This window comes from Ochlerotatus camptorhynchus, unplaced genomic scaffold (assembly GCF_037179485.1).
Source record: "Ochlerotatus camptorhynchus isolate MF236.1 unplaced genomic scaffold, CSIRO-AGI_Acam_v1.1 ptg000077l, whole genome shotgun sequence".
Lineage (NCBI taxonomy): Eukaryota > Metazoa > Arthropoda > Insecta > Diptera > Culicidae > Ochlerotatus > Ochlerotatus camptorhynchus.
The window spans coordinates 1,681,336-1,707,563 of NW_027040567.1; the positions used below are offsets into that span (position 1 = coordinate 1,681,336).

Genomic DNA, 26,228 nt, shown 5'->3' on the forward strand with positions numbered 1-26,228 from the left:
ATTATTAATTGGGTTCTTTAAGCGTATTGAAGTAAATTCATAATCGTAATCTGCATTAAAAATGGAACCCCAACCCAAAATTTCATCAATTTAGGTACACTGGAACTATTTTAAATAAGCACGATTATATTTGCAAAAATCACCTTATTAGCGCCCATCGGTGTCACTTTGTATGGGAGCGAGCTGTCAGTTTGTTAGTTTAGCGTCAAACAGTGAAGTTATTATTTTGCTTCAAATCTTGATTTAAAAATCGAGATGAAAGTGTGTGGGTTCGAAAAAAAATATCGCTATGCTCAGAAAACGAAGTTCTTTCAGATGATGTATAAAAAACGATACATTTTTCAAAATTAAAGAACCCAATTACGAGTTTCCTCATTTCAGGCATGTAGTGCAACAAAATATGAAACCGCTTTGACCGACTTTGTGAGATTGAGTTTTAATTTTCATGAGCCTTATTAATCTTCTGAAATCATTTGGCCAAATTCTTACTTCCTTAGTGTTGAAATCACACCATCGGGCAATTTACCAGAATTATCATTTGCCGATTCCTAGAAAACTAGTTTGACTTCCCGAGAAGCAGTTTTTTTGTACGAAAACCATGTTAAACATATATTATATTAAAAATGACCACACAAGTTTTGGAGAAAATTGATAGAAATTTCCGGAGAAAGTTTGACGAATCTTTAGTGCGAAGTCAGGAAAGCTTCCTGGAGAAGAATCTTTCAAACGAAACCGGTAGACGCTTCTGAAACAATCTGTGAGAAACTCCCGGGCAAAGTTAGAGGAGACTTCCATGCAAATTTAGGCAGCCGGATGAAACTTTCAGAATAATTCAGAAAAGTTTTCCGTGGGAAGTCCTGGATGAAATGGGAAATAGTTTCCACTTCCAGTGGTAGGACTTCTGATTGTAATCTGATACTGTCGGAATGAAAAGATGATAAAACTTCCGTTGAATAAAGGACGAAATTTGCGGGAGAAGGTGGAGAGAAAAAACTTCCAGGAGATGTTGGAAGAAACTTCCATAAATTGTCGGAAAAATCATCCGGGAGAAATCCTGACGAAGTTCAAGTTTTAATAAATAACTACCGAAAATATTTCCCGATTTCCGGGAAGAGTCTTCAGCTATTTTAAGATTCCCGGGTAATTATAAATGGCTGGGATATGGAAACACTAACACCACCACATCACCAGAAACTTCAAAGACATTACACTTTAGCCATCCATCCTAGAAAGCAAAAGAGACCTAGTGCAAAGCCGAACTTTTTTTCAGTGCTAACTTCAACCTGAGCTAGGTTTTAAAAACAAACGTCAGTTTGTCAGAAAACAAGCAGACCCAATCTTGATACGCGATCCAGGTTGGAACTGAATAATAAACGAATTCACTATAACTTGGATCTTTTAATGAATGAACACTAAATCTTGAAATCAAAACATTCTGTCAGACGGGGATTGTTTGAACATTATTTGATGAAAAATATTAGACTACTTTGTTTGTTTTTGAGTAAATATGAGTAACTCAAATTTACTCCCTGCAAATATATTAACTCTGAGTACAGTTGTCTTACCCCTAGGTTCCAATCAAAGATGGTTCGCTTGATGGGGATCGACAAAAACTAGTCCCGTCATATGTAGAACCAATTTGAAATGTCCAATCGTCGAAAATGTTACCTGGATTAATAACCAAATAAGCATAAAAAACTCCGAGAAAAAAAAAACGAACCTCATGTTCGTTCACACGCACAGCCTACTGTGTATTTGGCATCATGTTGAGGCTCTGAACCATTTGGTGGATTATTTTAACTTTTGGTTAAAATTTGACCGATTGAAAGTTATCGATTAACCCTGCTATCCGAGCGGGGTTATTTCTGACAGACAAAAAGTTAAATGTTGACAACCGTGGCTGAGTTTTTCTCGAAAACCGGTCAATCGACAGCACAGGGATTTTCGAACATCAAGAATAACTTTCGAAATGTCACTTTTAACCACGAGTTAAATTTAACTCGGCAAATGGTTCACAGCCTGAGTATGTATAAACACGATTTTCGTTCTCTCATAAAACATTATTTTTGAGAGGCAAAACGGCGAAGGAACAAAAGGATAAATATTATGGGGTTAATACTCCGTCAGATTACACCGTCAAATATTGGTTTCGAGAGAAACTTTTAAATAATACTGAGAAATTCAGGAAAGTTTCGAGAAGTTAACGAAGCTCAGAGATCATATGGGCAGTTACAATAACATCAGGAATGTCAAGAATCAGCTGCACCGGTCGTGTAATGGTAAGCTTGACTGTCTCTCACACCAAAGGGCCTGGATTCAATCCCAGCCAGCGTCGTCGGGATTTTCTGAGGCATAAAATCTATGATCACGCTCTGATCGGTAGGGAAGTAAAGCCTTTGGTCCTCGGTCCATGAGTTGATGGGTTGATAGGTAGGGTCCAGGGTGCGGAGCATTGGTATTCAGTATGAAAAACAAGATCGACGGGGAACAAATCCAGGAAAAACAAAGTCTAGAGTTTTGAGGAACTTCTAGTTGAAGTAACTCTTTTTTCGATAATTTAAAGTAAGTCCCATGAACTTCAGGAAAATTTCGAGAACTTCATTGAAAATCTAAGAACTACATTAATTATTTTGTTTTAATTTCAGGGAAATAGCAGAAATCTCCCGGAAAGTTCCGGAAATGTCAATGAAGTCTAATGAACTCCAGGGATGTTTAAAAATTTCAGGAAAACTTCGAGATCTTCACAAAAGTTCGAGTGAATTTCGGGAACTTCATACAACTCTGGAAAATGTTAGGAAAAATTCAAGAACTTCAGGGAAACTTAGAGAATTTCAGCATAGTTTCAGGACAGTTTCAAGAATTGGGGGGACCTAAGGGAAGTTCATTGAAGCTCCATTAATTTCAGGAAAATTGTGAGATTCCCAAATTTTCAAGCCAGTGTTTACTCGGGTGTCGACAAAAGCAGGCCACTCTCGATGTGTGCCACGCGATCGTCTGTTTTCTTGGCATGTGGTCCTCCTCTTTGTTCTTCATCAGCAGTTCTTTCGGTCGATGCGTCGTCGACTTTGGAAAGCAACCGTTTAGTGATAAGTGTGTGAGTGCTGGCCACGTTTTGCGTCCATTGCTGCAATGGAAGCGCTCTGAACCTCGCTGGCGTAACTGACATACAATGAGCCCACTGCAAGCGGCTCCAGTTCTGATGGAGGAGGCTTTTTGGATAGCGAAAGATAAAGTGTTTATTGTGTTGTACCTTTTGACTATAATTTTTAGATGTATAGTATAGTGACCAAGAATCATCGGCTCTGTAAAGTTAATTCGTTTGAGCCTTATCAAATAAATCAATAAACAAAAAAAAAAAAAAATCAAGAAATCCAGAGAACTTCAGAGATGTTTAGAAAAGTTCAGAAAAAAATGAGAACCTTACAAAAGTTCCCTTAGCTCAGCCGGTAAAGGCGCAGCTACAAAGCAAGACTATACTGGAGGTGGCTGGGTTCGATTCCTGGTCCGATCTAGGAAATTTTCGGGTTGAAACATTTCTCGACTTCCCTGGGCATATGGAGTTTGATTGTACTTGCCACAGAATTATACTAATGCAAAAATGGTACAGGCATCGACAGCTCTCAATGAATTACTGTGAACGTGCATCTAGAACACTAAATTGAGAGCACGCACTAAGCTTGAAATGCGAAGAAGAAGGAGAATAAGAAGAAGAAGAAGAAGAAGAAGAAGAAGAAAAAGAAGAAAAAGTTACAGAAGTTCAGAGATTTTCAAGGATGTTTAGGGATTCTTTGGGCAGTTCCAGCACTGATTTAAGTACTGGGTGACTACAGAACATTTGAAAACTATTTTTCATAAAATAAGCTTATGAAAAATGCAATCTTTTGGCATGATACTGATAATAATTGTAGAACAAGAAGTTTTGGTCAAAGTTTAAAACTTCTTGTTTGTACGCTTTTTTGTGTATATTTTTCAGTTACAAAAAGTTTAAACATTTGACCAAAAGTTCTTATTCTACGATTTTTCACAATTTTTAAGTGTCCATAATTTTCAAACAGCTTTAATAAAAATTCGGTCATGGATATTCTAAGATATATAGGTTTTAATATGTTTTTTAAAATTTTTATTTGAAATTACCAGGGTGGCCAGCAAACCGGGAAAACCGTGTAACCGGAAAATAACCGAAAACTTGAAAAGAAGCAGGGAAAACCGGGAAAAAGCCGGGAACTTGACGGGAGATCCAAGAAACATCAATTAACTTTAACATATTCCTACAAAAATTGAAAGTTGAATAACAGCTTGAGCTTAATCAAGCAAACATATGTTTCTTCAGCTAAAAAATGGTTTATTCAGCTCATAATCATCTTAAACCTTTAAAACTATTTGACCTTTCCCAAAACTCTCCTCAGAATACCTTGGAATTCTGTGCTGAATTTTCTTGAAACTTTCGCAAGAATTTAATTTAAATTCTTCACCTTTTGGCTTTATATACGTCAGAACACATTCCCCGGCATTTTTCTCTTGCTTTAAGGTCAAGTTCTATCTTCTCACAATTTTGATTTTTCAAAATTCTATAAAAATTTCTTTAAATTATTAGAATCCTGCACATTTTTCCAAGCCCACAAAATTTTCCCGACTGTATTTTTTCAAATCAGGAATCCCAAAAAAAAAAATTCTAATTCAGGGATCAAGAATTTTTTTTAAAATCCCACATATTGGGTGTTTTTTTTCAGTTTTATAAATAAATCCAACCCTGTTTTTACTTCTATATCTAGGCTAGATTTTCATAAGTCACAAATTTCTAAAAAAAAATATATATTTTAAGACTCTAAATACATGTCAAAGCCTCAGAATCAAAGAAATTAAAATTGTTCTTAAGATTACATTTGTTTTTACGTTTTATATTCGTTCAGATCACGATACTAAAAAAAATCTTGCTGCAAATTAAGTTGAAGATTTTCAAAACAATTTCTTAATGTAATCTCTCCCTCTAAAATTCGGTATAATTACCCATTCAGCCCAAAAGCGTTCGGTTATGCGACCTAAAAATATATTAATCTGGTACCTAAGTAAATCGAAAATATCGTGTTATTGTAATCTTTATTTCCACTAAATATTAAAAATTGGGAATATTTTGAGGGGGAATCTTAAACTGAAAATTCATTGACCACCCTGAATTACTAAAAACATTATTCTTTATATTTTCCCTAGAAAAACACAATTTATCGCTTCACATTATTTTAATTTTGATGGAAACCAGCAAAATTTCGCTGGATATTGCAGAACTGGAAAACCAGCAAATATCAGAAGTTTGCATAAAATCCAGCAATTGTTATATGAGAAGATCCGGGTAATTGTGCTGCAAATCCAGCATTTATTAGAGACATTTTTTCTCTCTATATTTCAATAAAAACATATATATAAAACAAATATATTGGAGAAGTTATAAATAATTTACTAATTTCATTTTAACTAACATTGCACAAGCCTTTTAGAAGTGCAATTTTGCGGGAAAATCTGGATGAATGTTTGGACAACCTAGGAATAAAGATTATGTCATTAGGGATAATATTTCTTCGCCAAAGTATTTCCATTTCGTACAGCAATTATTATCAAAGAGAAAACAATCTCTATCTGCGAAAGTACATTTGACAGTTAATTTTTACTGGTTTCCAGCAATAATTCTGACTTACTGGGTGTTCAGTAATAAATAATCTGTTTGATAATATTTCAGTAAATACAATTTGGCTGAACTTTTTTCAGCAAACCATTTTACTTGAAGTAAATATCAGAATTTGTTGGATATAACTTTGTCTCAGACGTAGTTTCGATCAGAAGTGTGTTACAAGTTTACAAGTCTTCGCCCACTGATCCTGACTTAATTTAGTATTATTTCCTGTAGTTTTATACCATTTCTTCCTATAGTTTTTCAGATAGATAGCCAGTCAATTATGATCCCTATAGAATGTTGTAGTGTGCCCAAAAATTTAATTTAAATCATAAATTCATAGCTTTTACAGACTTCCTGCAATGTAATAAATGCAATCCAGCTCTCCTAATCTCATTTGTACCAGAGGTATTTCATTTCGAATTACTTCCTTACAACAGGCTCTAAATAAAGATGGCCGATGTCTATGAGCAGTAAACGAATTATTTTACAACAAACAACTTGTTTGATTCGATCGAAAATAGGATTATCTATCTATTTTTATCAATTATACTGATAAATACCTGCTTATCAAAGCAATAGACTTTACCCAATTCAAATCGTAATTGGTCACTAAATACTACGTGGCTTAATTTTACATAGTGTTGACCCTTTATTTTATTTTTTATCAAGGACTGTTTCTATGTTCGTTGGTCATATTTATTGCCTTTAGACATGCGAAATTCGAGCTGATGGTGTAGTATCATAAAGCTTCAAAGACCACGCTCTTTGGTCATCAAAGTTTTACACTGATCTGTTTACCGACCGACTAATGTTTCGAATAAACCAATCTTTCAACAAACCACCAGATGCGAACACATTTTACAGTTCACTATTTCACATGTCGCCAATGTGTCGAATGATGTTTCTCCGTGCCTCCCAGAGCAGACGTCTATCCCGCGTCGCACCACACCGCCATTCATCCGACATCGAACGAACCTTGAATCACTGTGCAAGGGAAATCGATTTTCATGACCCCCAAAAATATGCAGAGTTGATTTTTTTTGCTCGCACTGTTTATGTTCTACCCCCGTTGGATCTCGGTTGATATATCTTGTTTGTTTCTTGGGAAAATCCATTAGATTTATTACTCACCGACACGCGCCCAGTTCAGAAAAAAAAGTTAATTTTACCAACAAAACTGATCTAATTTGAAACCTGTTTAGCACATTTTCCATTTGCACCAGAAGCTGACCACTCGCGTATTACTCACCTCAATTCTCCACACCTCCAGACCCTTGCTGGTACCGGCATTTTCGAACGCTGGATGCATCACGACTTCGAATAATATGGCGAATCAGGTGAAAAATTAACTTTTTTTCTCTGGCAGTCCACAGCAATGTATAAAGATTATAACAATGGGGCTATTACTTTTTTTTAATTAAAGTTGTTCTCTACTTTCCGTTGCTCTAACTACCTAAGCGATAGAGCAACTGCGACTCACTTGAATTCTGATGTGGTACTGATTCAACCAAACCTACTAATTCAACATTTGTACGATATAGCTTAGAGGATGTACTACAGAATGGAGCCCCGTTAGATATGCCGGTGTGTGTTTGCTCCGGTCGTCGTCGGCGTAAACAGAGAGAAGATGGTTCAGTCGTTTCCTCGAGAGTCGGAAGCGGGGAGAAGCTGCTCTCTGTTTTGGCGGAGATTGTGCCGGTACATAAGGGATCGGCTTGAAATGGTGCCACGATGTTCAATTAATCATAAATATAATTTGCGCTTTGCGTCATTTATGAATTCTCCTTATGCAGTACAAACTCATCCAACAGTGTATGAGTGTAACTCTACACCAACTGGTGGATCTTCTCGCGAATGCTTCTCAGACGTAGAAGTTGCGTGTTTACCAACATATCAAAGCAATGCTCGCGCGTTGACACGCGAAAAACGCACTTATGACATCACGTGGTTACTTTTTTTTGTAGATATACAATTTTGTTAATCGCCACGCCGGCTTGTAGCAGTGAGCTTATTCATTGTTGATAGAGGCTTATCAGTTTCCACCTCTCGCAAACATTACCAGCGTCTGGTTGCTATTTCGATGAATGGGCTAATTTATAAAAGGTATCTATGATCTTGCGGACGGTGAGTCAACCATAAAGGTTTTAGCTGTAGCTGTTGTACACCAATAAAAGTGATCTGGTTGAAAATCCTATCGACAGGGTTGAAGTTTTTGCGGTTGTTGCTGTTCTTTTGTTACTTATATTCCTTGCGTTGAAAACAATTGCTCATTTTAGTTAAATGTTATTATTCGGAATTTTAAACTATGATATATTATAACGATATTTTGTATTTCGCTATTGCTCATTATAGCTAAAATCGCTTATTTGACCCTCTGTATTTCAAAATTGACAGGTTTTACGTGTCATACACAAACTTTACCTCGTCTTCTTGCATCTTACAAACACAAAATATCGTTATAATATATTGTAGTTTCATTATATCTAAAAGTAGCATTTTAGCTGTAACGAGCATTTGCAAGCCTGGTTGAAAATATTACAGGGGAGGGTTGACAACAATGAGTGGGGCATAGCCTCTATGGAAACTAGTTAAGACTTGGTATGTTATTCAATTTCTGCAGTAAAACTGTTTTAAAGTGCTTCAGAAGATCGAAGTAGGCCGTGCTGCGAAAATGACGTGTTTTGTTTTGCTGCGTCGTTTTCGTTCTAGTGAAAATGTTATAAAGGAAATTGGGCAAAAATGTATGGAGACTGGTCCAAGAATATACATCAATGACTGATATCTCATTCGAAAGGTATCATTGAGACAAGAAAAAGTTAGTATGAGGTCAAAATTTTTTACCGTGGGAGAAAAAAGTTACTCAATGTGTAATGTTGGCAATTGGTCATTTTGCTCATTTTGCTATTTAATCATCTTTTCCTTTTTGCATGTGGTGTGTTGTGTCATCATCCCGGCACTCCCTAAGAGCGGTGGTTTTCAAATGCTCCGTGGCTCCGAGTTACAAGCTCGCTGATCTCACATACGCTTGTAGGTAAACACGAGCAGCCTTACATCACTAATCTCTTTAATTGGGTCTCTCGGGGTACTCAATAAATATATCTGGCCTTAGCGCCTACTAAGTTAGATTAACGCTACGTATCAACGAAATGTAACAAGTATATAAGTATGAGTAGCCAAATAATGAGTATTAAATAAAAGTATCGGAGTTGATGCTTGTTAGAGAATTCTATAAACTGTTTAATAACAAGGATCCAATAGCACTGGAAAATAATAACAGGGATCAAGTGACCTCAGATTCCTGTATATGCTTATCATTATCATACACCATTGTTCGATGATTTCAATAAGGGAGCATCAACCTATTATAAGCTATTACATAATTACTCTCTTATTTGTTGATCCCGCACTTTTTTTATTTTTCTGATTTGCTATAAGTGCAGGTAACGTTTCGACGGAGCTCGAGTAGTGTATCCTATCTAAATCAAATTCACTCAGATTTATTGCCAACTCCATTTTGATTGCCAGAATTCGTTAACTTTATAAATATCTCAGTATTTTGTGTTACATTTGTACAGTTTTTCATGTAATAAAATTCATAAGAGTAATGTCAACTATCTTTAAAATATTTATTTGTTCTGCACATACTTCGTTGAGCAATCGCTAAAAAAAAATTCAATTGATTTCCCGTGCAACACAGAAATCATGTTTTGCCTACTTTGTAACTGTTCGGTACTTCGTAGATGTCTTCGTCTGTTAACTAGAGATTTCTTCGAATTACATCCTGATGTGGCCGTTTTCATGACTGGTGCAGTTGTACCTAATGAGGTAGTACATCCGTTTATATTTTTGGGATGAGTGCCTCAATAAGCAAAAGATTTGTTTGAGTTGTATGGATTTAGTGTTATGGAAAAAGTATTTGGCCCTTGTTATGGGTGTCATTTCATGGGGAAAATGAAGGGAAGTGATGAATTCTCATCCACGCTGAAGTGATTACTGGGCAAATCAAATAGGAAATAACTTCACTGGGAGTGACAAGTTATGATTTCACTTCGTTTTCACCGTGATTGTTCTGAATCCTTTGAAGTGCTTTTTTCCTGGTAGTGCAACAACAAGACCATATTGGCACAGCGTAAAGCATGGCCGGTCTAAAAACTTGTTTAAATATTAGAAGTTTATTCGTCAGGCAAAGTTTGGATTTCCTGTTTATAAGAGGATACAAACATTTTATATATTTGTTACATTTGGCTTGAATGCCCTCAATGTGATCTTCAAAAGTTAATTTTTGGTCAAGTATTAATCCAAGATATTTCACTTGGTTTGACCAGGAAATTGGAACTCCGTTCATAGTGACTATGTGACTACTACTAGGTTTCAAAAACGAAGCTCTAGGCTTGTGTGGAAATATTATAAGTTGTGTTTTGGAAGCGTTGGGAGAAATCTTCCATTTTTGTAAATAAGAAGAGAAAATATCTAAACTTTTCTGCAGTCTGCTGCAAATAACACGAAGACTTCTTCCTTTAGCGGAAATGCCTGTGTCATCAGCGAACAAAGATTTGTGGCAACCCTGAGGCAAATCAGGGAGGTCCGAAGTGAAAATGTTATACAATATAGGCCCAAGAATGCTACCCTGAGGAACTCCTGCTCTAACAGGTAGTCGATTAGATTTGGAATTTTGATAATTTACCTGCAGAGTTCTGTCAGTTAAATAATTTTAAACTAATTTCATAATGTAAAGTGGAAAATTAAACTTTTTCAATTCAGCAATCAAACCTTCATGCCAAACACTGTCGAATGCTTTTTTCTATGTCTAGAAGAGCAACTCCAGTTGAGTGGCCTTCAGATTTGTTTGAACGAATTAAATTGGTAACTCTTAAGAGTTGATGAGTAGTTGAATGCCCATGGCGAAATCCAAATTGCTCATCTGCAAAAATTGAGTTCGTATTGATGTGAAGCATCATTCTATTTAAAATTATCTTTTCAAAAAGTATACTTATTGAAGAAAGCAAACTTATTGGACGGTAGCTAGAAGCTTCAGCTGGATTTTTATCCGGCTTCAAAATTGGAACAACTTTTGCATTTTTCCATTTATTAGGAAAGTATGCCAAATGGAAGCATCTGTTAAATAATTTTACCAAGAAAGAAAAGGTACTCTCTGGGAGTTTTTTGATGAGGATATAGAAAATTCCATCATCACCTGGAGCTTTCATATTTTGAAACTTTTTAGTTATAGACCTTACTTCGTCCAAATCAGTCCCCCAGGAATCATCAAAAATATTTTCCTGAGAGAAAATATTCATATAATCCCGAGCAACCTGATTCTCAATAGGACTAGTAAGAGCCAAACTGACAATATGGGAACTCTCGAATTGCTTAGCAAGTTTCTGAGCTTTTTCCAAATTTGTGATCAAAATTTTACCACCTTCTTTAAGCGCTGGAATTGGCTTTTGAGGTTTTTTCAAAATTTTTGTGAGTTTCCAAAAGGATTTGGAACTCGGGTCTAATTTAAAAACATTATTTTCAAAATTTTTGTTCCTCAGGCCAGATAATCGTTTTTTAATTTGTTTTTGTAAATCCCGCCAGATAACTTTCATGGCAGGATAGCGTGTTCTTTGATATTGTCTCCTACGGACATTTTTAAGACGGATCAAGAGCTGAAGATCGTCGTCTATTATAATTGAATCGAATTTAACCTCGCATTTTGGAACTGAGGCAGCTCTTGTTTCAACTATAGAACTAGTCAGAGATTCAAGAGCATAATTAATTTCATATTTGGTTTGCAAAGGAATGTTTGGATCGAAGTTATATTCCATAAATGTTCGATATTGCTCCCAATCAGCTCTATGGTAATTGAAAATAGGGCTGTTGGGATTACAAATTATTTCTTGGCATATTTCAAAAGTTACTGGAAGGTGATCAGAAGTCAGCATGGGTAAACAATTGGCTACAAAGTTGACATGAATCAGTTAAGACCAAATCAATAGTTGAGGGATTTCTTGCAGAAGAAAAGCATGTTGGGCTGTTTGGATATTGAATAGTGTAATAACCTGCAGAACAATCATCAAACACAATATTACCACTGGAATTGCTTTGAGCATTATTCCATGAGCGGTGTTTTGCATTAAAATCACCAACAATGAAGAATTTAGACCTCTGACGGGTAAGTTTCTGAAGGTCACCCTTGAGAAAATTCTTTTTCTGGCCTACGCATTGGAATGGCAAATAGGCAGCTATAAACGTAAGTTGTCCAAATTTTGTTTCAACAGAAACTCCCAAATTTTCAAAAACTTTGGTTTTAAATGAAGAAAGAATTTTATGTTTGATTCGTCTATGAACAATGATGGCAACGCCACCACAGGGTCCATCAAGACGATCATTTCTATAAATTAAATAATTTGAGTCCTTCCTAACCTTATGGTCAGGTTTAAGGAACGTGTCAGTTATAACGGCAATATGCACGTTATGAACTCTCGAAAAGTTAAATAGCTCGTCTTCATTATCTTTAAGAGATCGAGCATTCCAATTTAAAATGTTTAATGCTTTAAAATCCACTACTGAATTTTAAAGTCATGACAATATTATTTGCAAATTTTACTCCAGTTTGAATAGCATCAAACATGGAGTTAGATTTAAGCATATCAGAAATCATGTCAATTAATGATTTCTGTAAAAATTCCAGTAATGCTTCCTAAGTCAAAATTGTCAAAATTTCCGTTAGAATTACGTTGGTTAGTATTTTGATTTCTACCCGCCGCAATAGGAGCATAGGTAGCTCCATTAACTCACTGAACATTGTTATCAGCGAGGAGAGTAGGTACAGATGAAAAATTTGAAGCAGGGGTGATATTTGTACCTACGGGTACGAATGTAGAATTTGATCCCAGCTGACCGTTGTTATCAGCAGAGGAATTTGTATCTGGTCGGAAACGTGGAGCGTTTCCTACCTGACGGTTAGAACGAGATTGTAGGATCGCTTTGCGAGTCTTACATTCCCAAAAATTGGATTTGTGGTTTTCACCACAATTTGAACATTTAAATTTCTTAGGATCTTCCTCAACAGGACAGTCGTTCTTTGCGTGATAGGAATCACCACAATTCATGCATTTAGCTGGCATGTAGCAATTTTTAGTTCCATGACCCCATCCCTGGCACTTACGGCACTAAGTGAGGTTTTGGAAATTTCCTCCAGTCTTCACTCGGACATTGAGCATAAGGCTAGCTTTTTCTAAGGCCTTAAGGTTGTTTAGTTCACTAGACTTGAAGTGAACTAAATAAAAATCATTAGAAATCCCGTTGCGCGAATCGCCAGGACGGGATTTCATTTTCATTTTGATTACTTGGAGTGGCACAAATCCAAGTAATTTTGCCAGTTCATCTTTGATCTGATCCAGGGATTCACCACTGGGCAGTCCTTTCATGACAACCTTGAACACACGTTCAGTTTTGGTGTCGTAAGTAAAAAAATTGTGCTTCTTCTCAGTAAGATACTTGAGAAGACATTTAAATCCGTCCAAGGTTTCAGCCAATACACGGCATTCACCCCGACGTCCAATTTGTAGTGAAAACTTAACTTTACGAAATTCAAAAGTTCCATGCGAAGAGCATGGAAATCGAAAGTGGTTATCACAATAGGGGGAATCTTTTCCTTCTTGGCATTAAGCTGGGAAAGTTTACTAGAATTTTTCTTGGATGATGGATCATTCTCATCATCCGTGAGCAAATCAAATTGATTACTCAAATTAATTTCATCAGAAGGGGGATCAAGAGTTTGCCCCTTTCTTTTGCGTTTAGGCACCATGGCGGCAGTAAATTTTTATCCAAATCGACTTCGAAGCAGATTACTATAAGAATCTGAAGGATCGAAGAGGAATTTTCCAAATCGATATCCAAGAAGGATTACCTCGGGTAGGGTCCAAACAAGGATCGAAGAGGAATAAGAGTTGAACAAGGTAGAAAATTTTTACAGGTTGAGCACTGAAAAGTGCTGTTTAAATGTGTTGTAGCTTTAGGTAGTAGTAACACTTCCTTAAGCAAAAAACAAATAGATCCGCACGGCAAGAGAGCACGATGCGGACTGATATACAGCGCACTAGATGCGACGTTATGTTTAACGTACAGAACGAGAGTAAAATCGATTGTCGCGAGTTGGCCATTTCGGTTTCCAAGTCTAGTGACAATAAATATAATGCAAGACTTAGATACTATATCTGTTGAATTGTTAACATTTTCATTCATAGATTGTTTTTAACATCGAGGAATATCTCTGTCATGTTTACTAGGTCAGAGCTAACCGAAATGCTCATGCTGGAAATGTACAGCTTAATACCGTGGGATTCCTCAAGATTGACGAGTATTCACGGCAGTAAATACATCTAATCGCTGTATTTTTACTAATTGCCACAACGATACAAGATGCCGTGTTTCGTCTGGAATCAAGAAGTTTTTGCTAATCCACCATTACAAATATGTTCCACAAAATTCCAGAGTGTGCCAGGAGCATTTACGCGAAAACGAATGGGATGAATTATTGCATTCTCCCAACCTAATCCACTATTTCAACGCCACCCATACAAAAAAAAATGTTTGATATTTTTAGAGCTGCTTGCAAAATGCATTAGATTTCGAAAACTTGTTGGAAATGGACGATAATGAACTGTATTATTTAGTAGGATTTGACAGTTCGAAAAATATATTGAGCAAATTCCGTCCCTTACAAACAGATGTGACACTCCAGGTACGGCTTTGGGAATATATCTTGTAAAGTTGCGTAGTGGTGCATCGAACGAAAATCTAAGTGCATTGTTCAAAATGAGCCGATGGACACTTTACAACCCCTTAACAAAACCAGAGAATGTTTATTACTGGAGTTTGTACCCAGGCATTTAGGATTTGATCATATTGACCGAGATGGCGTGGTGAGTAGAAATCTCATGATCCCAGACGCAATACACGGAAACATGGATGTTCCACTGAAAATGCGAAAAGCATTCGTCATCTGCGATGGCACGTACTTATGTATATTTTCAAAAAAGCAGCAACTATTCTTTCCAGCGAAAATCGTACAGTCTCCATAAGTACGATAATCTATTGAAACCCTTTCTAATCGTTTGCTGTGATGAATACATAATTAAAGCAAATGGTTCTTATGCAGCTACAACGTCGGATGCAACAATTTTGAAAAATATGTTGCACAGTGATGAAGGAGTTCTGAATTGGTTATGTGATGTTTTTATTTTGGACAGAGGATTTCGGGACGCTATGGAAGAACTGGGTTGATTCGGCTATGAAGCAGTGACAACGGAGCAGGCCGATCAGTCACGGTTGGTTACCATCTGTCGATGGGTGATTGAGGTAGTTAACGGACGATTCAAGCGCGATTTCAAGTTGTTCCGTCAAAGTTATTTCAGTGTGGTTATGCAGCATATGTTTGAAGATTTCAGAGTGGCAGCAACCCTCATAAATGCGTTCCACCCACTGTTGCGCACGGGCTCCCGACTTTCTTGATATCATTAATGAAACAATCAACCTGCCCAATTGATTGCCTGAATACGTCATAAACAACCATTTGAGCAGGCACCGAGCAACTTTTTTACTAATGTCTGGGAAACCGGTTTTCGGTCTATATCGAAGTTTCCAATCTTGTCCATGGATTGAAATACACAATTCATACACAATTTTGTAAAACAAAACACACGTAAATTTGACTTTAGGTAACTTCGTTTATTCACAGCATTCAATTGAAAGTTTCAGCTACTTGCAAAAATCATAGCGATAAGACTTTGATCGTCCTAAACCAGTCTCGATCCCGTGGATCCAGCCTCACGCCACGTCTGGAAGAAATGCTTGAACGGTGCCGTCTCGGCATTTTGCACGATCCGCTCGACCGGAGTCCATGCCGGGTACTTCTTGTTCTTGATAAATTCCTGAGCCTTGGCCAGTGCTTGCGTCTTCTCCTGCTGCGTAGCACTCTTGCCAATCCAGACATACAATCCGGATCCGGTGTCCAGGATGAAGGCGTCTTCTGGCTTCAACATCTCCTGCTTCAGGGGTTTCTCGTTGATCTGATCCACGGCCAGCTTTCCTCCCTTGGAATCGGTAACCTTGTACAGGACAACTCGGGCGGCATCGGTTTTCTCGTATGTGGCGTCATCCTTGGCCGCTGACTGATCCGGAACGGACGATGGTGAACCAGATCCTAGCACCTTGAAGAAATTCTCCTTATCAGTCAACGAGGAAAACTCATCAACGATGTGAACCGTAGCCCGTCCATTGTGATCACGATCGCGAATGTCATTTCCGACGTTGATGGCCTTCAGCTTCTCGATGCGATTCGACTTGGGACCGACCCAGACGTACACGTCCCGATCGGCGTCCAGAATGAAACAGTCTCCCTTGTTCATGGCCGAAACGGCCAATTCAACCTGACGCAGACGGATGTTCTTGGCTCCCTTGATCAGAAAGAGACGCTTCGGTTGGGCGGCATTGGTTTCGACATGCTTGAATCCAGAAGCGACTCCACCCTCCAGATAGCGGACGCCTCCCTTGAAGTAGCTCATGAATAGATCCGATTCGGAGCTTTCCACTTCGCGGTGCTGAACCGGGACTCCATTCAGGAGGTCATCCAACTGAACGCTAAGGATGGCTGCGGAACCGGCTTCATCCTGGGTGGTTTTCAGACCCAACCAAAAGTGCACGTCGTAGGATTTCTTCTTGTTCTTGTCCTCCAGGGTCTAGATGGGGGAATGATGGTTATTTTTGGGAATTTAGGTTGTTTTGAATGGGATTACTTACATTCAGCACAACGTACGAATCGCCGGTGTAGAACTTTCCGTAATCGGCTTTCGGGACGGCAACGGGTTGGAAGCTTTCAACGCGCCACACTTCCACGCCTTTGGTTTTGCCGGCATTGTTGAAGGCTGGAATGTTGAGCTTGCGGTTGGGTTGGCTCGGTACGGTGGCTGCCAGGGTTAGACCGACGATGGCGGCCAACACCGTTAGGTGTAGGTTGCGGGGTTGCATATTTGACTGCAAAAATATATGGAATTTAATTTGGTGTTTTTTTTTTAGGTTGGGTTATTTTTTTTAAATTGAGGCTAGGTCAGTGATGGCCAACGGGTAAGCGACTAGAATTAGCTTCAAAAAGAAGCTTATTAAGCTTCTTATATTTTCAGAATTCAAAGAAATGCTTCTCTGAAATTCATTTGAAATTCTCATCGAATTTAACTAGAAATACTCCTAAGAATTTCTTCGAACCTCTCCTAATCTTTTCCTTGTACTTCTTCTAGAAATTTTAATGAAGCTCCCCTCAGAGGTGCTTTGAATTTCTTTGAAATTATCTTCAGAATTCGCTTCTATTTCTCCTATTAGTCCTTTCTGGACTACCATGAAATCCTCCTTAGACTACACATGAACTTCTCTTCCCAATTCCGTTCGAATTTTCCTAAAACCTTGGAATTTTAGACAACTTAGGGACTTTGAACATTGGAAAATTTTCAATCTCATTCATCTCATAATTTTTATATTTATTTTCAAAAATGGGAACTTGGAATATTGTCATGGTCCGTGATCTTCACGTAAATTGTACATTTTCTCAGGAATTTTAGGAAACACTGATTTTCTTGGATTTTCTGGATTGGATTCTTAAAAAGTGACATCGAAAAATATTTTTTCTATTTTATCATGAAATATTTTTTGACTCTACACCAGGCTTGCTGAAACTCCTCAAACTCACTGGAGGTTTAAAAAAAAACTCTTGTCCTGAGAGTTTAGCCATTCCTTACCTCGAGTGAGTGGCGGTAGGAATATGCAAGAAGTAAACAAAAACTCCTTGAGAGAGAGGTAGAGTGAACTTCAGCGAGAGGTTGATTTGACGTGAGCTGCGCTTTTCGAGACTCCGGATGACTTTTTTGTTCGACACAAGAAGCTCAGAGTTCACCCAGAGTGAGAGTAAAACGCTGTACAGACTGGAGAGTTATAACATGTTATAACGGTTGTCAAATAATTGCAACACAGAAACCACCATAAAGATTGCGCTATAACATGTTATAACTCTGTAGTCTGAACGTACTATAAGAGCGTGTGATAGAAAACATGAACATGAATGACAGCAAACTTCATTCTCATTTTATCCCCCTTCGCTCACAAGCTCTGAAGATCAGTGGAATGATTTGGCAGTAGACATTCTACTCCTCAGAAAAATGCTACGCTCGGCTCATTTCAAACTCGCGAGTGAGGCTCCATCAAGCCTGCTCTAAACAAAATCGACAGGTTAACTCTCACCCCAGCAGGCCTGGCTTCAATCCCAGACGGCGCCGCCGGGATGTTCTGAGACATAACATCTCTGATCATGCCTTCGATCTTGTTTTCAGTACTGAGTATCAATTACTGACGCCAGGGAGACACCTGGATCCTACATATTGACCCATCAACTCATTGAGCGTGGACCAACGGCTTTACTTCCTTCCGAAGGAATGCCTGATCAGAGATTTTATGCCTAAGAAAATCCTGGCGGCACCGACTGAAATTACACTTGGGCCCTTCGGAGTGAGAAGCAATAACACTTATCACTACACCATCGGCACCGGTAATCTTTGAGTTCTTCTCAGAGATTCTTTGAAATTTTCCAGGACATTCCCTTACATGCTCTCAAATTGTAATTCTTTTGATTCTACTTATAACTAGGGTAGAGAACTACTTCGGCCTAATCGCCCATTTTGGGCCTATCGAGCAGAAAACTTCAACTAAATCCATGATTTCAGAGTTAACAAGTCAATTATGCGTTTGGTACGATACTTTAGTTAATAAGCTTCCAAACGAAATCAATGAGAACGCGTGATATGAAGGTTTGCACCCATTATTCCCAAAAACAAAAGAAGCACTCCGACCAATTCAATTTTTATCTTCATCCGATAGGCAGAAGTGAATTCATTGGCGTTTCAATGGCGTTGCAATGTGTTAGGCCGAGTTTAGAATCCGTAGGCCGAGTTTGACGTCAAGAAGCAGTGTTAAACTTTTGACAATATCTCAACGATTGGTTTATCTTTATCAAATCCTACGGTACGTATGGAAAGGTAAATAAATTTGAAAGCCATCAGTAATAATAATATTCCATTTGATGCTAAACTGCGCTAGATTAAGAAAGACTAAGTGCGGGTTGGGCTAAATAGGCCGGAAATGGGGTAGTTAACCCTACCTTTGAATTATCTTAAGAATTTTCCTATAGCTTTCCTTACAAAGGCTTTGAATTTCTTTCTATTTAGTCTCCATGGAACACCTCAAGAATACTTTCCAGAATTCCATAGGAGTTTTTCCGGAATAAGTAAATTATATAATACTAATTATATTACTAATTATATTTTTGTTTTTATATTGGTGTACAAATTTATTAAAACGAGTCATATTTATGTTTTACACAAACTTATTGATGAATTCTAATTATTGACTTGGAATCTCTCTTTAGATTCCTTTGCTTTTTTAATTAGAATCAGATTCCTTTGAAATTCTTCTCAAAATTTTCATTGAACTTAAAACTCTCCTCAGAATTCCCTTGAAATTCTCCGCTGATTTCAGAAAAAAATCAGGGAAGCTAAAAGAACTCAATAAAAAATTATGAAAATTCATAGAAGCTCCAATAAGTTCAAGGAGTTGCAAAAACCGTCGAGATGTTAAGAGATTTTCAGGAAAGTTTAATTGATTTCAGGGCAGCTCCATACTTAGAGATTAAAGAACTTCAGAATGGTCCAATAATAATAATAATAGAGTAAAGTCTGAGAACTTCTAGAACATTTTTGGCACTTCAGTTAATCTTTGAGAACTTCAAAGGAGTGCCATCAGCTTCATGGAAATTGCAGGAACTTTTAAGAAGTTCTAAGATCGTCAGGGAGCCAAGAAAACCTCAGAGAAGTCTAATGAACTTGTGGATACTTTAAAAAATTCCAAGAACCTCAGACAAGCTAGTTCTTGAGATCTTAAGACATGCTCAGAGATTCTAAGGGCAGTTCCAATAACTTTAGGAATATCAAGACTTTTGGGGGAATTTAAAGGTCTGTAAAGGATAGTTTCTTTAAATTCAGGATATTAATTCCAGGAAAATTTCGATAAACTTAAGTCCAGAAATCTCCTGAGAAATTTAAAAAAAGAGCATAGGGAAATTTACGTATTCTCGGCAACCTAAGCAGCGTCTGCGCTTCTATGGGCTTTTTCTCGACGTAACGCACACATATACAGTGTTAGTTTGTTTACATTAATTTGCTGTCTGGTGCTCTATCCATTCCAATTGATGGAATTGTCCAACACAGTTTTAAGACTCCACTCCAAACTTCTCAGGTGAGTGTGACTATTGTTGGTAATCTCTTTTTCTTCGACAACCTTTCCATTTGAACTGCGTGTTAATCTCTTGTTCTATTATCGGCAGCTCGAAATCAGCTGCATTTTTTAGTGCGTATGTTTCATTTCAAGGAAAACCTGGCAAAATGCGTTTGCTCAGTCGTAAAATCCTAATAAGCTTGAAGCTGAAAGGCTAAGGAATCGTTGGAAAATCAAATTTAGTGAAATTACCGATTGAATTTTGGTTGCCGAAAACAGTCAATGCGTGTCGAAGCCAAAATTTACCCTACATATTTTGGAAACATAAGTGAAGTTCATAAATTTTCCGGGAAAATCTTCAGATCTAGAACTTTATTAGAACTACACGAACTTCTGGGCAGCTTTTCAAGAACATCAGAGAAGATCAGAGAACCTCAGTGCAGTTCATTAGCGTAAATAGAAACTCAGGGAATTGCCAGAAACTTCAGCAGAGTTTAGAAAGTTGAGGGCTTTAGAGTAGTTTTTAGATTTTAGGCACTTTCATTATATTTAGGAATGTTCAGAGCAGGGTTCTGCATTTTCGAAACAAAGAAAAGAAAATGAACTCTCCGCAAAATCGCTTCATTTCGAGCAATATCATTTTCGTGCAAGTCATCATGTTTCTTGTTATCGAGTGACGATGAACATTCCTCTTTTCAAACATGACAGGACTATCACTTGTTTCGTTCGTCGAGTGCTTCAGTTCATTCAGACTTGTTTCAATTCACGCAATGAAGGACTCGAAAACTGCTTCCTTCGATTTTTCCACTTTCACTTCAATTCGGGGCTCATTCGACTTGTCACGACCTGGCGACGCAGGCATCAACATCTAGTATCCGGATAGTATCCGAACAATATAGGTTGCCGATAGGGAAGGCATCCAGATTAGGTGTAGTAATAATATATTATTTTACATTGAACGAAAATTAAATTAACGAGGCCATTCTGGACTCCAAGATGGCAGGCATCGGGGTCAGAGAAAGTCTCAACTACCCCACAATATGGGTATTTTCCGAACGAGGGCGACATGAAGGTGCGGAAAATCGATATTGGACGTCATTTACTAATTAAAAATGGCGGCCATCAAGTTTCCCAAAACGTGTCAAATACCCTAAGATATGGGTATTTTCGGAACGGGGACCACGCGTAGATGCTGAAAATCGATATCCGATGCTATGTTGAACTCCAATATAGCGTCCATAAGGTTTCAAAAAAGGTGTCAAATACCCTAAGGTCTGCGTATTTTCGGAACGGGGACCACGAGTAGATGCTGAAAATCGATATTCGATGCCATTTGTAGGCTATTTGACACTTCAATACCAACAATTGAAATGGCCTCAACTCCATTTTGAAAACAAACCTTGTAAGGCCATTTTCTCGCGAAACCGAAACCTACATTCGCAAACCTAAACCACAATCGGGTAGAGGAGGATTTCCACTACCTGTTCATTCTGTTGGTTTCCCTTTGCGGACTTCGGTTCGCGAGAAAATGGTCTTACAAGGTTTGTTTACAAAATGGAGTTGAGGCAATTTCAATTGTTGGTCTTGACTTCTTCTTAAATTGAATTTCAAGATGTCGTCGCACATCGATTTCTGGCTTCTACATGTCCACCTGATTCCAAAAAAGACGGCGTGACATCAATTTTTGGCATCTATTTCTCATCCCCATCCTGAAAATACCCATATTTAAGGGTATTTGACACTTTTCCGCAAATCGGAAGCCGCCGTTTGGATTACAAAATGGCGTTGGATATCGATTCCCGGCTTCTAGACGTTACCCGGATTAAAAACAAAAACCGTTTTTATGGGTATTTGATGGATTACAAAATGGCGTCGGATATTGATTTCCAATCTCCAGACATCACCCCGATTCCAAAAATACACATCAATATGACGGCATCAGCATTTCCCATTTTTTTTCTGAAATAGGAAGCCGTCATATTTGATATCAAAATGTCGTCGGATATCGATTTACGGCCTCTAGACGTCATCGCGGTTCCAAAAATACGTATATTGATGGGTATTTGATAATATTTCCCACTTATTCTGAAAACGGAAGCCACCATCTTGGATTTCGAATTGGCGTCGCATATCAATTTTCGATCTGTATTTGACTGTATTTACGAAAAAATCGGAAACCACCATTTTCGATTTCAAAATGGCGTCGGATATCGATTTTCATCCTCTAGAAATTATCCCGATTCCAAAAATACCTTTATTGATAAGTATTTGACAGAATTTCCCACTTTTTCTTAAACTGGCAGCCGCCATCTTGGATTTAAAAATGGCGTCGCATATCAATTTTCGATCTCTAGACGTCACCCCGATTCAAAAAGTACCCTATTGATGGGTAAACAAACCACCCAACAATGATAAATTTTACAACCACTTGCACAGATCTATGCGCACACGCTTAAATGAACCGAGTGAACAATCAACAAAAGTCATAAAAACTGCGCGAATTTGGTTCAAACAGCTTTGCTTCAATGCAAAAGTAAGTTCATTTGACAATGAAAGAATAAATGAACACAAGTCAACCCAAAACAAACAGCATGAAAACCGATCGAAAGTGGTTCTGTTGATGTTGACGGGGATCTGCTCGAAGAGAAGACAGAATGACTTTCAGTTGAAAGTGATGGTTGAGAGCTTCATCGTCACTTGAAGATTTTCGATTGAAAGTGACTTTGTGGGCCCCTGGTTCAGAGGATTTGAAGGATGATCAGAGATCTGCAAAGTAGTTTCTTTAATTAATTGCTGGAACTTTTAAACAATTTCGAGTAATTATCGATAATTCCTGAAATTTTATAAATGTTTCAAAAATTTCAGAAATATTGCGGGGTTGTAAGGAAAATTCCATCAATATCAGGATAACTGTTGGAACGTTTAGGAACTTCTGAGAACTTTTTTATAATTTAGGGAACACTGTCATGGAGGAGCAAATATTTCAGGTAAATCCAGAGAAGTTAGAGGAAGTTTAGAGATTTTAAAGGATGTTGATGATGATGATCCACCGCTTCAAAAACTTTAGGAAAATGTAGGAACTTCTGGATGGATTAATGAACTTCAGGAAATTTGCAAAATGTTATGAGAAATTCAAGGAAGTCGTGAGAAATTTGCTGAAGTTTAGAGATCTTTAGGGTAGTACCAATAATTTCAGAGTTGCATCTAAAACTTCTGAAAAGTCTAGACTTTAAAAGATCTTGAAAGGGTTTCGGTTGGGATCTTAAACAAGGCTATTTTTAGTAGATCGTAAAATGTTTTGCACTGAACGGAACTTGGTACAACTTTTTATCCTATGAAGAAGGTAATGTTCAAAGACTGATAAAACATCGTAGCGTTTTGATTTACCGTTAAACCAGCCATTCCATAGCAAAACGGTATAGTGGTTCTCAAAATTTCGTAAACATTGGTAGTTTTGTTCCTTATCGCAAAATATTAGACCCAGATTGTTTTTATTTTGTCATTAGGGTGACCATTTCCATGTTAGAGTGGTCAAAAAATCATTTTTTTTCAATAATCTTTTTTCATAACTTTTGAACCAATGGTCCGATTTCAAAGATCAAAATGTCAAATGAAAGGTAATTAAAAATAGTTCTTAGGAAAACTATAAATATAAAACAAAAAAATTTTGATATATTTTATTTAAGTTATCAAGTTTTGGGTTTTCGCTCAATACTTCTATGCGACTAGACTACCATGCGTCGTAACCATGTTAAAGTCGCTATAAATCGATGGAAATGCATGGTAGTCAAGTCGCATAGGAGTATTGAGCAAAAACCCAAAACTTGATAACTTCATAAAAATGTAACTCAAAAACGAAAAAAAAATACATAGCTGATTTTGTGATATACCGTAATGCACCGAATACCGGAAATTCTTTTAATCCGGACGTTTCATTTTTAATTAAATATGACACCCACTTGATAACACAATAATTATGTTAGATAAACATGGACGACACTATAGGATCGTAATAAAATGTTCGTGGTATTTGAATCGTATTTGGGCTTAATAATCACCGTTTTAACGTGTCCGGATCTTGGGCCTAAGTGTTTGGATTTCGGTGCATTGCGGTAATATTGCGTCTTCTATCTACAAACCATTAAAACCATAAAAAAACAAATACAATCAAAGCTTGTTTTAAACAAAATCTATTTTTTTAGAATTATTATACTTTTAATAAAAAGTATTTTTAATTACCTTTCATTTGATATTTTGATCTTTGAAATCGGTTTAGTGGCTCAAAAGTTATAAAAAAATCGGTTGTTTAGACCACCCTAACCAGGAAATGGTCACCTAATGACAGAATAAAAAATGCGGTTCTAATATTTTGCGATAAGGAACAAAACTACACATTTTAACGAAATTCTGAGAACCACTATATCGTTTTGCTATGCACCGTTTGAAAAATTCATGTAATTTTCTGTGAGATATAGCGCACATAAAATTAACACTAGATTTGGCATAAATTTACGCGATATTTCGTGTAAACTTAAGCGCAATATCACATAAATTAGCAATATTGTATGCAAGCTTGTAAACGATTTCACTGTTTATGGCAAGTATAGCTCAAAATGGTATTGTATTGTATGCAAGCTTGTAAACGATTTCACTGTTTATGACAAGTATAGCTCAAAATTAAACGAAGGGAGATTTTACGTGATAGTTAACATTCAGAATTTTTTCTGTGTGGAATGGCTGAAACCGAAAATCCAATGCTCAGCTTCCCTTAATTACGATTATGGACGCTCCTCAAAGGGGACGCATTGAGGTGTTGTTTGTACTAATGCGTAGTATCAGTGTACCAATGCTACCGACGCCAGGGAGGCAGCTCCCACAACTGGACCCTACCGTCAGCTCATAGACCGGGGACCAAGGGCTTTACTTTCCTTCCGAAGCGTGATCAGAGATGTTATGCCTCAGAACATCCCGGAGGCGGTGCTGACTGGGATTGAACCCAGGTCTTTTGGTGTGAGAGGCAATCACGCTTACCACTACACCTATGATTCCTTTGTTATAGTCGCTTGATTATTTTTAGGTTTTTCGTGACTCTTATGGGAAGTGACCTTAAGCGTGAGAGTTCACTTAGACGGTATCCTTTAAATAAATTATAAGCATTTTTTTTCATTTATTTTCTTAAATCTCTTGGTACTGGTAATTTACCTTTCCTTCTTCCTATTTTCCTTTCAGTACCGAAATACCGGTACCCGAAAAAAAGGTCCGGTACTGACAACCCTAACAACCTTTATCGAAATGGTAATATTTTCTATCGATAAAAACCGTACATTTTAATAAAAATAGTGTTTTTAAAAGGAATTAACCAATCGATGTTGAATAACTTTGAAGTGACCCGATCTCAATATTTAACGTAATTTGTCTTTATTTCTTGCTGTCATGTACAAATCTTCTTTGCGTAGATTGTCTTTAACGTGTAGTGCACTAGCGAACATATCCCGATCGCTGTCAAAAAACAGAGCGATAATTTTGTAAAGATCAAACGTTAGACGATTCGCAGTTGAAAGTCGTCGAGAAGTCGGTGCCGGAGCCAGGACATCGGGTCCCAGACGACAAGACGGTGGATCATGCAGACCATTCGAGCGGCATGGGAGGCCGAGTGGTTCCACAACAGAACTGCCTTCATCCGCAAAGTCAAAGGGTCAACTGAAACATGGAGCGAACTGGACACCCTGAGGGATCAACGCGTGATTTTGCGGTTTCGGACCGTGCACACCAAACTCTACTATAACTATGGTGACCTGCCGTTCCGCAGAAGCTGCATCATCTGCGGGGTACCCTACACCGTCGAACACATCCTGTGCAACTTCCCGGAGTTCGAAAATCTTCGGCATCAGGGATCTGCTTGGCAGTACTAGTAACCTTCTTAAAAGAAGCCAAAATCTACCACTTGGTATAGCAGGAATTTCTTTCGGCCGTCGGGACATCTCAGCTGGATGGATTTCCCCTATTGGACCGATGCCAGCTGAGCTCTGTTCAGTTTGGATTATTCGTTTGTAACTTTTTTTAAAATAATTTTGTTTTATGTTGTTCCGCTGTTTCGCTATTTTATATATTTTTATTTTTCCCATATAAGTTGAAGAGCCAGCAACCAAAGTTATTTACAAAATATTAATATGCCACGTATTTAGAGATTACTCACTTTGAGGCCTCTCCTTCCTCCGGAGATGAACTAGCTATAGGCTAAAAATCTCCTTAATAAAGA

General features: G+C 37.6%; 1 protein-coding gene across 5 annotated transcripts in view; it reads right to left on the reverse strand.

Moving 5' to 3' along the window:
* Positions 1-26,228, reverse strand: part of Gel (Gelsolin) — a 43,503-nt gene that overhangs the window by 14,884 nt on the left and 2,391 nt on the right. The window contains exons 2-3 of one of the 5 annotated variants that reach the window (XM_065217464.1): positions 16,457-16,690; positions 15,494-16,395 (exon numbers count right to left, since the gene is read on the reverse strand). In XM_065217464.1, the coding sequence (XP_065073536.1) occupies positions 15,494-16,395; positions 16,457-16,684 (1,130 nt within the window). In that variant the 5' untranslated portion in view covers positions 16,685-16,690. Of the gene's footprint in view, positions 1-6,917; positions 7,115-15,493; positions 16,396-16,456; positions 16,691-26,228 lie in introns of those variants that run through there. The other 4 variants (XM_065217461.1, XM_065217463.1, XM_065217459.1 and 1 more) reach the window with 4 other exon arrangements.